Source organism: Styela clava, chromosome 4 (assembly GCF_964204865.1).
Source record: "Styela clava chromosome 4, kaStyClav1.hap1.2, whole genome shotgun sequence".
NCBI lineage: Eukaryota > Metazoa > Chordata > Ascidiacea > Stolidobranchia > Styelidae > Styela > Styela clava.
Window position 1 is genome coordinate 14,502,304 of NC_135253.1, and position 16,856 is coordinate 14,519,159.

The 16,856-nt window shown below is 35.7% G+C and overlaps 1 protein-coding gene across 1 annotated transcript in view; it reads right to left on the reverse strand.

Moving 5' to 3' along the window:
• Positions 1-13,993, reverse strand: part of LOC144422061 (uncharacterized) — a 28,263-nt gene extending 14,270 nt beyond the window's left edge. The window contains exons 1-2 of the mRNA XM_078111808.1: positions 13,588-13,993; positions 13,216-13,445 (exon numbers count right to left, since the gene is read on the reverse strand). Of these exons, the coding sequence (XP_077967934.1) occupies positions 13,216-13,445; positions 13,588-13,747 (390 nt within the window). The 5' untranslated portion in view covers positions 13,748-13,993. The remainder of the gene's footprint in view (positions 1-13,215; positions 13,446-13,587) is intronic.
• Between the last annotated feature and the right edge of the window lie 2,863 nt (positions 13,994-16,856).

Below are 16,856 nucleotides of genomic sequence, written 5' to 3' on the forward strand. Positions count from 1 at the left end.
GGAAAAGACTTTCCATCAGATATAAGTGACAATATCAAAGATAATTCATATATAGATGACTTCCTACTTGGAGCAGATAGTATATCTGAAGGGAAGAGAATTGTCAAGCAAACCTCAGAACTTACTGAATGTGGAGGTTTTCATTTAAACAAATGGAGGAGTAATTCAGAAGAAATTATTTCTTGTGTTCCAGAAAAGGATAGAGCACAAATTCAAGCAAACGTAAATTTAGACCCAAATCGTGTTGAACGAGTTTTGGGAGTTGTGTGGTTCGTGGTAGAAGATTGCTTTGGATTCAATACAAAGCTGAAGCCAAAACCTGATACGAAAAGAGGAGTTCTAGCAATTTTAAGTTCCGTATTCGATCCCATGGGTATTGTATCACCTGTGATATTGCAAGCAAGACTTATATTCCAAGAGTTATGTCGTCAACAATTGGGATGGGATGAAACTATTGGAGCAAATGAACAAATAGCATGGGAAAGCTGGACTAGAGCAATTCCAGACTTATCAGAAGTCAAATTACCAAGATACATTGAACCGAATTCATTTGGGGTTATTGTTTCACAAGAATTACATCATTTTGGCGATGCATCACAAGTTGCCTATGGATCAGTTTCATATTTGAGGTTAACAGATGAAAACGGTCAGATACACTGTTCGTTTTTACTTGGAAAATCAAGATTGTGTCCTATCAAGACAATATGTTCACTTCCACGGCTGGGAATTACAGCTGCTGCGCTTTGTGTGCGAGTGGATATGTTTTTAAGACGTCAATTAAAATTTGAGAAGAATGTTAAGTCTATATTCTGGAGTGATAGCACAGCTACTATCCAATCAATTTACAATTCGTCGAAAAGATTTCCTACTTTCATAGCTAACCGATTAGCAAAAATTGAAGAAGGTTCAGAGCCACATCAATGGCGTTATGTTCCAAGTGAATTGAACCCAGCGGATTATGCATCCCGTGGAATGACTATAGTGGTGGTAGCATAAAAGTCATATTGGGGATGGCGAAATACGGTCGAAAGGTGGCAGATTAGGGATGGCGAAATAGGGACGAAAAGTCAAATTGGGGATGGCGAAATGCGGTCGAAGCGTGGCAGATTAGGGATGGCAAAATGCGGTCGAAGCGTGGTGACAGATTAGGGATGGCAAAATGCGGTCGAAGCCTAGTGGCAGATTAGGGATGGCAAAATGCGGTCGAATTGTGGAGCAGACTAGGGATGGCGACGTTTGAGAATTAGGGATGGCAAAATGCGGTCGAAGCGTGGTGGCAGATTAGGGATGGCAAAATGCGGTCGAAGCGTGGTGGCAGATTAGGGATGGCAAAATGCGGTCGAAGCGTGGTGGCAGATTAGGGATGGCAAAATGCGGTCGAAGCGTAGTGGCAGATTAGGGATGGCAAATTGTGGTCGAATTGTGGAGCAGACTAAGGATGGCGACGTTTGAGAAAGTGAAGGCAAGGGCATGGTGTCAGTGTTACCGTACCGTACATCGGTACCGTACGAACATTTTAAGGTTCTTAAGTTTAGCATGTAGCCTGAATGTACCTGTATATGCCAGGATACGGTAATAGGTACCGGTACCACCTACCGGTACGTACCTTAGTGAGACCGGTACCGGTATGTGGCCCATTACATCATTAATCTGTTAATGCTAATCCAGTCCTTGACGGCATGGGCAGCGTAGAGAATGGCAGTAGACAGAAAATAGGAGATTTAACATTCTTCTGGTTCAAATTAGGCTACTCTGGCAATTGTTTTGGTGGTAATTACAAGGACAGTACGGTACCGGTACCTTACCAAGACTTGGACTTTTAATTAATATGGTAACGGTAGACTACCGGTACGGTACCGTATCATTGGAATACGGTACCGGTATGCTGGTATGCCTTCGCGGTGGAATTATTGTGTGGCAAGATGTAGGCACGAACACGGTATGTCAAATTGGGACTGGTAACATTGCAGCATTGTGTGGAGCAAGCGATAAACTAAAAAGTGAAACTGCTAAAGCCATTTGACTGTTTGAGTGAACTCCGCAGACCTAAGCCAAAAGTTAATATGCATTCTAACCATTTGATATATTTAATTGCTGAATTGTCTCAAATTAGCAGTGGTGTGGCTCATCATGCTAAGCCTGTGAGCGGAATAAGCTTGGCATCGCACCTCTTATTACTTACACTATGTCAGTCTGTGTAGGTTCGCAGGGTAAATGTGGAGATTGTTAGGAATACGCTCGTCACCCCATGGTTATGTGCGAGAGGATTACTGGACTCCTCGTTGCAGTTGGGTGGTTCACATAACTGCTGGTCGGTTACAGCTTCCTCCACCATCTGGTCCATTATCTCTCTCCTGGGATAGATATGTAGATCCTATCGTTAATCCGAGCGAGACACATGTCATGTCAATTAACTGCAGTAAAAGCCCCGAACTCCCAATTCCATTATAAAATTTGATCGTAAATGACATTAAGTCTATAATGACTACTTGAAACTCTGTCAAGTATTTTGATATAATTTCAGATATGAAGATTAAGGTTATCTAGTCTTTAGGGATATTGCTGCAATGACTGAAGTGAGTCTATTTGTGCCAGAAAGGGGATCAAGAACTTTATAGTTTGCACTTTCAACAAGAGAGCGATGCTCAAATATATGGACATGCAGCCTGAGCGAAGCAGTAGTCCAGCTTACCTTTGACGGTTCGCTAAACACTAGAAGCACCAATGTTCGCTGACCTCGTGACTCGCTGCGCACGATGAACCGCCACATGGTGGCAATTTTTGATGAGGTCATAGCACAAAAGAAATGAATTCCATGCAGCTCTCAGAAATATTGGAAATACATGAAAGTAATAGCCTTCAGGCAAATCAATCTTAAACCATTGAAAATTTCAAAGCAATTCGTCCAGTAATCAACAAGAAAAGCGGTTTTTCAATATGTGTCAAAGAACAACAACATAATAACAAAACGATCCATAGGTCCACTACATGCCCACAAATGAATTGTGACATGGGACTTGATATAGTTTTATCTCCAAAACTATCTTTGTACTTCAAAACTGTGTTTTGAAGTTGATGACCGGCTCACATACTCTACTGTGTATTGGTTCAATCTGCAAATATTCTGAAACTTGAGAATGTTTATGAATTTGAAGTGCTGAAACTTACGTTTCAGTTCAGATTTGGTATCATTGCTGATCATTGCTTCGGACAACTCATTAAAAAGTAATAATAATCGTTCAGCAGACGGAGGTTCCTATTTTGTTATAGTTAACTTTACCCTGGTACAAAAATGTATTGAAGATACTTTCTAACACAATAGCTTCGTGTAGTATTTCACAAGTTCTTGGAATATGATTATGTTCAAATTTCATAAAGGAACCATTCTAATCTAGTAATATTTAATATTTATTCAGCATTTAAGCTTATAAGGCAAATGTTAAATGATAAATTAGATACTTGTTATTTGTAAAGGGCATATAAAACATTAAACTTTAGTGTATGTTTGCTAATCCATGTTAGTAAGAGTTGTTTATTTGCCATAATTGCTTCTATTAAAATAATTTTCCTATTTTTGTTAATGTAACTTGGATCAATCATAAAAATCACTCTCATTGTTAATCTTGTTTTATAGTTTATTTATTGCTACTGTTTTTTATGCAAACTGTATTCCAATTGTTGCATCCAAGGTTATCCATCCAGCTAATCTAAACATTTTTATGACAGATCAACTTTTTCATAGATTTCACCTAATAGCACATAGGCAGCCCTATAGTTATCATTTTATTTACACAAACATTTGAAAGAGTGCAATCTCCTGGTCTGATCCTTTACTGCCACGAATATTTTGTCATTTCGACTTGCTACTAGTATGCAATCTCACTTACTTTTGTGATTTCCATATTCGTGTCTTGAAGACATTCTCATAAAATTCAGTTCCTAACCCTACCTAAGATCACTGAGATCACACAATCGCTGAGTTTGAATACCTTTATATGTTTAATAGGTGCTCCCGTGTGTGCATCCCGTCCCAGCATGTGCACCAAGATGGCACACAGCCTGAACATAGTATGTGTACCATGTTAGGGTTATCAGGTTGTACGCCATCTCAGTGCACATACTACAGAAGCGTCGTTTAATAACCTAATAGCTCTATTTGTGCTATTGTTCAAATTAATGTCACTGACTTCAACTTGTGTACACAAATTCCAAATATTTATTTTTTTGCTTCAAATAACGTGCAACATACTAAATTGTATTTGTTTGAGATTCATTTTTCCAAGATACAGAATTATGTTTTAATTTGCTTTCAGTATTTTTTGCCAATTATTAAACACTATTTATGGGGACTGTAGCATTTGTGTACACGATATTATATACTTTGTCTAGTCCTTGTTTGTTTTGAAGTCAATCAATAAGATCTGATTTCATTCATGAATCATAACCACTTTGTACTAATGCATTGTCTGCAATCCTAAAATAACAATTTCTCTGCTACTACTCCATACTGTGTTATTTTGTTCTTGTTATAAGATAAACTTGTTATTTATGTGGGTGGGTGCATATGCTGTTATATATATTCTATAATGAAGTTCCTGATTACTTTCTGTAGCAAAAGTTTTCAGTGTGTAATCTTGAAATCTTGCAGTGAAAATATGTCTTCCCCCAGATAATGTCCTAGCATTTACTAAGTCCTTTGGTTAAGTTCATGTTTTAATATGCCAAACTATGCATGGAAACACAATGTAATTGTGTGACAACATTTCGAATCAATATGATATACTGGTGTTATATGCTTTCATTATTATAAAATATTGTAAATTAATTTCTCAATAATGTAATAATTTTTTATTGGTTGGATATCCCAATTTTTGTGTTCACATTTTGAACCTTACTGTAAATGATGTAGGATTTCCCATTTTGCATTTATACCCGATATCTTTATAGCATCATGTCATCTCAAATTATGTGCTTCATGTTATCTCAAATGTCATCTCTTTATTTCCGTTTACAACTTCTTTCTTGCGCGCATGTATGAATAAACATGCATGGTTCACTAACATTTGCATGTTTTCTCATGAATGTCCTGCTTGTAATTTTCTTAAAAGCAGAATGAAAAACTATTGTAATTTATAATTTAACATTGGTGTTCTTTCTTCTATTTTTATTAATTCCCTGTAATCAGGGAAATGCTGATGCTGACACTATTGCTGATACTAAGCACTCCAATTAGCATTTAACCTCACTCTCTATGCCTTCCAAAGTCATATATTTCTTGTTGCTTGTGAACACTATTTTTTTCAAAAACGGAAATATTCAATTCATCACTTTCATTAGGTGCTGTATATATGATTCATTCTGGCCATTTGAAGGAATATACGCTCACTCTCATGTCAGTGCGCTTTCGTTTCTATAATATAAAGCTTTCAAAATCATATCATATTACATGAGCCAACTTTAATGTTGCTCAATTTTGAAATGATTGATGATGATGATTTTTTTAAACCTACATAGTTACAACAACTAGACCATTATAGTTACTTTTTAATGCCTTATACCTTACTTTGAGTCATTCACCATTTACATATCTTAAGTAACCAATGCCATTACCTCAAATTTGAAAATACCATAAAACCTACGATCTCTGGTCGTTCTTAGAGCATCGATTCACGGGCTTGTCAAACTCTCTGGTCATTTAGTTCAGGGACATTTAATTCATCCCTACATATATACCGTTCAATATGTTTTCAATGTTAGTCTAGTCTTGGAAAGTTTTGAGATTGTTTTTATCGTGGAAAACTGAATAAAATGAAATAAAGAGGCCTCCTCATTCACTGTTTTTATCGTGGAAAACTGAAAATGGAATGGAGAGTTTATAACGCCTCTTCAATCACGTAGTCGTTAGAGGGTTGTGATTAGAGTGGTAGTGACTTCAACGTGGCAGAAAGCCAATCTAAAAATGCAATTCTCATACAGTGAAATCCCGTTTCAAAGCTCTTTTGAAACCACGGGAATATTTACCGTAGTCCGTAGCGTTGGAACATATTTCGGTAATTAGTATTACACAAATTACATAAAATCAAGTACAAGATATTACCTTAGTCCTTCAAGTACAAGATATTACCTTAGTCCTTCAACGTCAAAGATTATGAGTCTAACGGAAAAATTGCGGTAGCGGGTTTACCTACGAGTGGCCAATACCGAATAGTTCACTGTTTCGAATACATTTGAAGTTCAAAATACGCTTATCTATAATATGCGAAAGAATTTGCATGCAATAAACAATGGAATAACTGGCTATATTACCAGGCATTTCATATTCACAGATTACTGCGATATATATTTTAGAATAGTAACGCTTTTATTTTTTCACAAGTCGACGTAATCATGAGTTACGTTAACAGATTTAAATTAATATGGCAAGGCATTTGAAATAGTGGTATCGGTCATGGATTTGAATATTTGGCGCAACACAAAATCATCCTGGTAAAAAGTTCATACTTTCAAATACCAACCATTATTCAAATTATTTGCCAAAAAGCGGGATAAGGTATAAATTATTTTTCCGACTTGGGACAATTTTTCCAAGAGTCTTAAAATACGAATCAAAAATTAATTATATTCAGGCGCTTTACCACACATTTTAAGTCCACAAATTGCCGTTGTATTTTGGAGTAATAATACTTTTATTATTTTGTGAATACGAAAATACGAATCAGCAATTAATTATATTCAGGCACTTCACCACACATTTTAAGCCCACAAATTGCCGTTGTATTTTGGAGTAATAATACTTTTATTATTTTGTGAATACGAAAATACGAATCAGCAATTAATTATATCCGGGCACTTTACCACACATTTTAAGTCCGTGTAGTGTATTTTTGAGTAATATTATTTTGTGAATACGAATCAGAAATTAATTATATTCGGGCACCTTGCCACACATTTTAAGTCCACAAATTCCAGTAGATTTCAGAGTAATAATACTTTTATTATTCAGTAAATCCGAAAATATGAATCAAAAATGAATAATATCGGGCAGTTCACTACACATTTTATGCTCACAAATTGTCGTCGCAACCATAAGTTACGTTAAACAAAACTAAATTAATAACGCATAATAATTTTATATGCTAGTATCGGTCATGGATATAAATAATTTGCACAACAGAAAATCATCCCAGTAAAAAGTCGAAACTTTCAAATATCATTATCAAAATTATTTGCCATAAAGCGGGAAAAAGTATTGATTATTTCCTCTAATAAATCGACTTGTTTTCCGACTCGCGACAATTTATTGGGTATCATAACAATTACGACATTGAATAATCTTCAATTTCTTGACGTAATGGAAATGAATGTGTAAAATCGTTTGAAGATTCCCGCAAAAACGAAAAACCGTGTTTACGATGAAAAGAGACTATATGTATTCGAATATTTGATTCGTTTTGGACAACCCTGTCTACGAACCACAGTCTTCTTTTCTACAATACAACAATAATTTTCGACCCAATTCTTTAAAAAGGTTCGCCATTCCTGCTAGACTAACCCATCAAATTGCGTGTTCCCTGACTACTACATGAAACATTAGCGTTTTCTGACCATCAAATGTTTGAGATTGTTTTGTAAAGTTCAAAAACAATTAGGTTGAAACTTTTCAGTTGCAGATTAGTAGTAATTTGACTCCAGTGTAAATGTCGAATATTCAGGGAAGTATTTCACTGGCTTTATTTCGCTAAATGTCCGTACAATTATAGAGACCCTGCTCAGCGCAGAATGTTTTCAAAACATTTCGCCTATAAGTTTTTGAAAGTATAATTTCATTTGATTTCAATTGAAAATCTAGAAAGGCTTTTTTTATCTTATACTCACCAGAACAAATATTACAATCAATAGATATGAATATTGAACGTATTACTAGCTCAAAATAATCCCTCATCAAACGCATTTGAACGCGAAATAACGGTGCACGAAACTACGCCAGTTATAAGCACTATTAAATATTAAACAATGCGGATATATATAGCACCAAGGTCTAACCCACCCTATTCCAAACAGCACGGAAAATTTGTCGCAAATGCGTCTTTCCTTGGAATTCAATTGCAACAGAGAACAAGACTTGCGTTACACGTAACACATTAATTTATAAGTTGCTCCTTCGCTATTCAGTAAGACATGGGTTGGATTCTGTACCAGGTAATGGTAATTATGTTCCTCCAGAAGTAAAGCATGCAAGAAGATTCCTAAAAAGTCAAACTAGTCTTCGACATTTTCTTTCTGAAAAACGATAAAATGGATGAATTTGGTGGTTTCCAACATTTTGTGTTGAAATCTTCTATTAGTTGGTTTTTGAACTGTTTATACCAAAATCCCTATGTTTAATTACCTTGCCTTTTGTAGATTCTTTGCCAGTGTTATACAAAAGTCGCATTTTCATTTTTACGCAGTTCAAATAGTTTGTCGCGTTTTCATGAATAATATTATACAAAAGTGAGTAATACTACAACGTATATTCCTATTCAAAGACTCTCCTCTAGATAGGAATTCACCCAATATCATAAAAATCATTTTATAGCATAATATATCGAACACATCTTTACATCAAAAGGTTATATTCAAATTATAAAACCAATTAACTTCGAAAGAAATTTTGAGAATTGAAATTAAACGAAACACGGAGAATGAACTCTTCATGCAGTGTGATCGTGAATTATGCCAAAAATATTTTAAAGCAAAACAGGATTCTTCTACATATATACTTGAGCAATTTAAAATATTTGTAATTGAAAAGAATTGTTTAATAACAGTATTTGGAATAGAAATATCGCAGGCTTCGGGGTGGCGTAAAAAATTGTAGGGACAATAATACCAGGGAAAAATTGAAATTTCCATGACGAAAGAGATAAAACATATGACCTCATAAATGATGGCACGATCCACAATGCTATGCCAGCCAATGCAGACCTCTTGAAATATGCGCAACAAGCTGGCGCATAACCTGAACTCAGGTTGTGTACCAGGTTAGGGTTCAGGTTGTGCGACATCTTGGTGCGCATACTTCAGGAGTACCCAAAACTTGATGAGAGAAACGTAATAATATATCAAACATTAAAAGATTGTATTAAAATTATTAATCAGAAAAATATAAAAAAAATGTTCAAGACTTGATGAGAAAAATGTAATAATATATAAAACATTAAAATTAATCATAAAATAAAGACACGATGTAAAATCGGACAATACCTTTTAAATGAATTTTAAAATGTGAAACACTGATCAGATTAGTTCCTTAAATTTGACAATGTTCGTTTCCAAATCTGACACGCATTTCGCCATTCTTAACATGACACCCGTCAACCCACTGCCCTATTTCGCCCTCCTTAATCTGACACGCATCGACCATATTTCATCATCTCTAACCTGACAGGAATCGACCCTATTTCGCCACCCCCAATTTGACACGCTTCGTCCGCATTTCGCCATCCCTAATCTGTCACGCTTCGACCGTATTTTGCCATCTCTAACCTGCCACGCTTCGACCGTATTTCGGCATCTCTAATCTGCCACCACGCTTCGACCGCATTTTGCCATCCCTAATCTGCCACGTTTCGACCGTATTTCGCCATCCCTAATCTGCCACCACGCTTCGACCGCATTTTGCCATCCCTAATCTGCCACCACGCTTCGACCGCATTTTGCCATCCCTAATCTGCCACGCTTCGACCGCATTTCGCCATCCCTATTCTGCCACGCTTCGACCCCATTTCGCCATCCCATTTTGACACTCATCGACTGTGTTTTCCAAGCCCGAATTTGACAGGTACTAATCCATTTCATCAGCCCCAAATCTAAACACTTTGGCCATATTTCTTTGTAATTTTGAGGCAATTGTTCATTGTTATCTGTATACTAAACAGCGCATTATGACAGTCGATTTTGGCAAAAACTGACAGCCATCGACCGCATTTTGCCATACCTAATCTGCCACCATTCGACCGTATTTCGCCATCCCTAATCTGCCACGCTTCGACCGCATTTTGCCATCCCCAATTTGTCTTTTCGTCCCTATTTCGCCATCCCTAATCTGCCACCTTTCGACCGTATTTCGCCATCCCTATTTTGCCATCCCCAATATGACTTTTATGCTACCAACCCTCCTCTGGAATGACAGCAAAGAAATTGATTGCAAAGAAATCATGGTTACAAGGACCAGAATTTCTCTACCAGAATGAAGAGAACTGGCCACAAATGCCAGTTAAATTACCAGATTTACCATTGGAATTTATTCAGAAAAAGCCAATGAATGTCCTAATTAATCTAGTGACGGAGAATGAACCATTGGACAAGTTCATCAACTATTATTCTTCATGGTATAAGTTGAAGAAAGCTACGGCATGGATTATCAGATTCAAAATTTATTTACAAGCTAAACCAACTGTTCAAAAAGGTAAATTGCAAACAGAAGAGTTGAGAAGATCCGAAAATGAGCTGATAAAGTATTTACAAAATAGTGAGTTGAATAAAGTTATTGCAAAGTTACAAAATTCTGATGTACAAGGAAAAAGTGTGCTTAGAAATTTGAAAATTGCACCTTCAATGCAAAAGTTGAATCCTGTTTTAATTAATGGAATATTGAGAGTGGGTGGAAGATTGCAAAACGCACCCATAGAATTTGATTTGAAACATCCAATAATACTGCCAAGTAACCATCATATCACACAGTTGATTGTCAGAGAATACCATAAAAGTTCACATCATTGTGGAGCAAGTCATACATGGAATTTGCTGAGACAGAAGTTCTGGATTATTAATGGAGCTGTTGTTGTAAAGCGAAATATTCGTAATTGCATTTTTTGCAAAAAGAGAAATGCTTCGATGGGTAAGCAATTTATGGCTGACCTAACTAAAGAACGTGTGACACCAGATCAACCTCCATTCACATGTGTTGGAGTTGACAACTTCGGACCGTTGTTGGTGAAGCAAGGAAGAAGTTCTGTGAAGAGATGGGGCTTGATAATAACCTGTGCAACAACTAGAGCAGTGCATTTGGAAATTGTGCATAGTATGGATGTCAATTCATTTATTAATGGATTAAGAAGATTCATTGCCAGAAGAGGCAAGATGTCAACCATTATATGTGATAATGGGAGCAATTTTACAGCTGGAAATAAAGTGTAGAAGAAAGAAATTCAAATTTGGAATTCCAGTAAAATGGGAGAATTTTGCAGACAAAGTGATATCATATTCAAGTTCAATCCTCCCACAGCTTCACACTTTGGAGGTTTCTATGAAAGACTCATCAGATCAGCAAGGAAGATATTGACTGCATTATTGCATGATCAATTGGTTACTGATGAAGCGTTGTCTACTATATTTTGTGAAGTTGAAAGTCAATTGAATTCAAGACCACTTACACCTATTAGTATGGATCCTTTGGATGAAGAACCCCTTTCACCAAATCATTTATTGTTGCTGAAACATAAAGCAAATTTACCACCAGGAATATTTGACAAGAAAGATTGTTATGCGAGAAGAAGATGGCGTCAAATACAATATTTGGCTGACCAATTCTGGATAAGATGGTCCAGAGAAGTACTCGTCAATCTACAAGCTCGACATAAATGGTTGAAGAAGGAAGACAATTTCAAAGTCAATGATCTTGTGCTACTGGTTGACAACACAATACCAAGAGGGAAGTGGCTGACTGGCAGAATTATGGAAGTTATACCAGACAAATTTGGAGCTGTCAGACAAGTGACTGTCAAAACTTCTCATGGGTTTTTAAGAAGACCTATAGCAAAACTTTGTATGATTCAGAGAGCTGATGAGTAATTCATTGTTAGTTGTATTACTTATTTGTGATGATTCTCACTTTTTCTTTTTGAATTGTAAGATGTATTCTCTTCGTTCCTACATCTGGGGCGGGGAATGTTAGCGAGAATCATAACGTGTTTCTAATTTGATGACGTTTTACGTTGTTACGCAGACGTTGCAAACGTATCGACGCAGCATTATTGCGACAGAGTCCTGTTTCTCGATTAATCCCGGGAATTCTAAATTATCGCCACGCTGCTTCGATGAGTTGGCACCTTCTGTCTTGTATCCAGTGTAATCTATTGCGCTAGTTGTTTATCGTGTTTAATATTGGATTTACTATTCGCGGTTAGGATAAACGATTCGAATTGAAGTTATTAATTGGGTTTAAAATCAACGGTTTATACTGGAGTTGTAATATAATGTAGGGATACAGGTTAGGGTTGTAATATAGTCCAAATAGAATGATAAATGCTGTTTCTTGTATTTAGTCACATAAGTTAAGTTGTATTTACTTTGGATTATAAATTGTTGAATTGAGTTGCCTGGAGATCCTAAACATTCGGTATGTAAATATTGTTTTATCTTGTATGATTTATTCTGTATTTTAGTATTGTGAATACTATTTTATCCTATGTGATTTAATCTGTACATAATTGTGACATATGGTTATCTGGTAATTGATGTGAATTGTTATTGCTTGTAAAAATGGTAATGCTGTTATATTTGATTAATTGTGCCATATAAGCTATTTAGTTTTGTCTATTATTTTGCAGAAAACCGTTCCAATAACAACGTTCCTTTACGTTCCTCATACCCGGTATCAAGATTTACGTTACGTTCCATTAACAACTTTCCGGTACCCGGCAAGTTCTATTTTCCTGATTCATGTTCGAGATTTGATTTGAAGTGTCTGTTGATTGTTATTAAAGATATTCACCGATTTCAAGTTGAATTATATTGGGGCAGCATTTGAAAGGCACAGAAGAATCTGGCGGCACTTTAACCGCTGTTTACAGACTTTAATTGCTTGAAAGCACGGACTAGTTGTAACAATTAACCGATATAGGTTTGGGGTCAGGACTGGGGTATTGGGACGCGTTTTTGAAGTCTCCAATCTCTTAATGTGCGTGAGAAGTAACCAGGCTACATAGAATCGAGCGCAACAGACGGTCACCGTAATTTGGATACAGTGACACAATGGAATAACTCAAAACCACTCATGGCATAATGGTAGCGAGAACGTATGATATATTTAAAAAACGGTTTAAGCAGTCTTTGAATTATGCTTATTTATTGTGGCCTAACTCCTAATGGCATTACATTTTAGCAGGCAATTGGTACACATATGGATCATTCAATTGAACGGATGAGCAATAAGTACAATGTTTAGACTACCTGAAAAAGCATTGCATAAGGCATCCATCTCATCACATTTATTGCTTCATTTGGTTGTTTCAGAAGTTTTCCATCGTTTACATTAAAATCGTTTTTGCACAACTTCAGGATGTTATTATCATGAACATATTTTATCACTGGTGATTCCCAGCAATAAGTTTCACAATATTTGATGAAATCTGAGGAATATCCAGTTTCGTTTTTCACTGGATGACACGTGATATTTCCGACTGTTAAATTGTATATATATATATATAAATTATAAGGCGATAGTATCGAAATATTCCAGATTGGAAACAAAATACAACTTTTTAAACGCTCAAAACAGTTTCATATTTTAAGTAGAATTGTAACTCTATAATTTTTACTCACCGATCAGTTCAGTCAATTTGACAGCGATTGCTAGAATAATAACCAGGCGAACACCAATAAACTGCAATATGCGATCCGGTCCAAGTTCTATTACTGTCTCACTTTCATGCAGTTGAAACGCTTCATCTAAAGCTGTCAAAATCGTATTTTGACCTGACATCCTAACACTGCCTTGAAAATTGCGTACCAAAGAATGGGCTTACCAGCTTTAATAAAATGTTCTTTCAGTCTGACTTAAACAATGGCAGTCAGGGCTTATCGTTTCCTGCAACGGTCTGTGATTTTGAATGCCTCGATTTACTCATAGTTTCTTAACGGTGAATATGGTAAATATAATACAAAATTTCAACTTAATTTTTCGTTTTTGTCTATTATTAAGTTGATAGCGCGTAGGGTAAATCAGTAAACGCATATTTGTCCGTATGTTTTTAATTTACTTTCGTGATTTAAGCAAGGACGTAAAATTGCGATTTAAGTGATGCGTCGACACTTTAAATAAAACTACAGCATAAATGTGAGTAAAATCGTGCGACTCTGAGGATTCCCAGCAGTGAACGTTTGCATACTTTATAAACGGTTTTTAACTTTGTGAGTATTTGTCACAGGACAACATGACATTTGCACCCCATAAACACTGATTTCAACGTCAAGTATCAATATACTCTGGTATATTCGTTTTTTCGCATATTTTGTCGGCATATACACAAGCGTGGCATGTTTATAAAACTGCACAAGAAATTTCTCTTCGAAGGTTTGAATTTTGTTGGTGTGTTCCAGTAAACGTTATTGGACCTTGTGCCTTTAGTTTTGTGAATATTCAGATTTACCGGCCACTTCTGACATTTTCAACAACAGTCAGCAATTCCAAAAAAGAAACTTCCAAAAAAGGTAGAAATTGCTCAGATGGAACCTCCATAACCATTTTCTCATCGTGCGTTAGGGAAGCTTGTTCCAGTTCTTCGAATATTCCTGTTTGACTCGTGTTGTAGCATAGCTATTAATAAATAAAAACCTTGGGCAGTGGTTCCCATCCTTTTTCGTTATATTCCTTCCTTCGCCTATTTTAGAACTCTTTATTCCCTTTCACTATGCAAAAAACTGCTTTATTTATTTAATTTTTATCGTAATAGTAATTCATATCAATAATAGGAAATCAAAGACTATTAGTGACGCTACTGAAAATACAAAATGAAATTTTCAGAGGGGGATTTCGTCTTCATTGGGAAACATGGCTATAAATTTTTTGAACCAATGATCAAATACTATTGCTTATGCGCGTATACCACTCTTCCCACTATATATATCTGCTAGTCTCTCTGCTCATCATGATTCATGACATGCTCGTTTTCTGAAATAGAAATTCAGAAACGTGGGAAAACTGTAAATATTGTTCATGAGATATAACTTTTCACGTCACACTTATGTGGCCCGCTAGTCTTGGTGGACAATATTTATGACCCCTGGTCAAAAAACCTTGCCCAACCCTGCTCTAGATGACAGTTAAATATTATATTTACTTGCAGTCATCAATCCTGGTAAAACTTGCCACTGATGTTTTGTTATAAGCAATAAATACAAAGCAATTGATAGGAAGACAGCAATTAAATTGCAAAGCATTTCATTACTTTGAAAATAAATTGGCAACCATGAATATTAAAATCCGCTGTTATGAAATTGCTTCATGCATAGTCTACCATTAAAATTTTAGATGGAGGCATTGGATTTATTTAAAATTGCAATAATTTTATGCTGTGTACTCAAGATGGAACTAATTCAATTAATGACGAAAAAGTCCTGTTTCTCTACTAATAATCGTGAATGTCTCCGCTATGAACTCCAAAATAAAATTGAATGTTATACGTTAAAAATTAGTAAATATAGTACAAAATTTCTACTTAATCTTCGGTTATTCGCTATTATTAAGTTAATAGCGCATATAGGGTAAATCAGTAAACGCATATTTGTCCGTATGTTTTCTATTTACTTTCATAATTCAAGCAATGATATAAAATTGCAATATAAGCAATTAAAAACATGCAAACAAACTCTTGATTGATAGAGTGTACAAAGACGATTATTTAGTTTCAGTACACAAGGGCCCGTAATTGTCGTCAATCTTGTATGCAATCGTGTATGCAATTGTTTTAGGAAAGAATTTTGACTTAGGAGTTCAGGTAAAATACTGGCCTTGGGTACACTTTATATTCAGATACGCTGTTGCTCTATCGGATGTTGTGGGAACATCGAAACTCCAGTGCTTTTTTTAATCTATTAAATCAAACAAATTGTGTATTCTCTGTGTGTATCGAAACTTTAAAATGTAATGATCTAAATTATATATGCATTGTGCAAATATTATAATATCAGTTCGTTCATGGTACTATTTTAAAATTTATATTGGGGTGCCTTATCATAAACTACTCAACACGAATATATCCTCATAATCGAAAAAATTTAAAATAGTTCTTATCGTGCATTTGAAGTTGCGAAAGATCTAAATGCTCGCGTTATTCGTTTTTGTTGCGAAATAACGATCTATCAGCTTTTGTACTAGGCTCACCTTTACTATCATCGTATTTAAATTGAAAATTGAATGGCGGTGTCTCATATAACGATATTCTTTCATTAAACATTGTATAAATTGTAACATTGGACGTCACCTCAATTAAAAGTACAGCATAAATATGAATACAACAAACTGTGCGTGTCTGAGGATTCCTAGTAGTAAACGTTTGCATATTTATAAATCTTTTTAACGTTGTGAGTAATTTTCACAGGACAACATGACGATTGCATCCCAAAAAAACATTGATTTCAACGTCAAGTACTATTTCTCTCTGGTATACTCGTTTTATTTTCATTTCGAACCCAACCTGCACCTGACCTCACGATTCCTTTACGGATTACGCCAACGACACTGATGGGTGCTGCGGTGATTGAAGTATTAATAACCTAATTAACAGGTTTTTATCAACGCAAACTTGGCTACATCTGACGAGGTCGATGAGAAACAGACGTTTTCCGCTAGTATATAGTGTATGCTATGCATAACATGTTCAGATAAATTTCCCGTTTGCGTGTTTTGAAACCTTTCAATCCTTGCCAACTTTGCATGAAAACTCTGTTTCCATTATTTGTTCAATCCTATATTGATCCTTAGTGATACAAGCAACTCACACTATGGATTTTGTACAGTTTAATTATTTGGAGTATGTATCACAATAATTGCAAATAAGTGAACAAGATTTGTGAAACTACGCTAAATATTA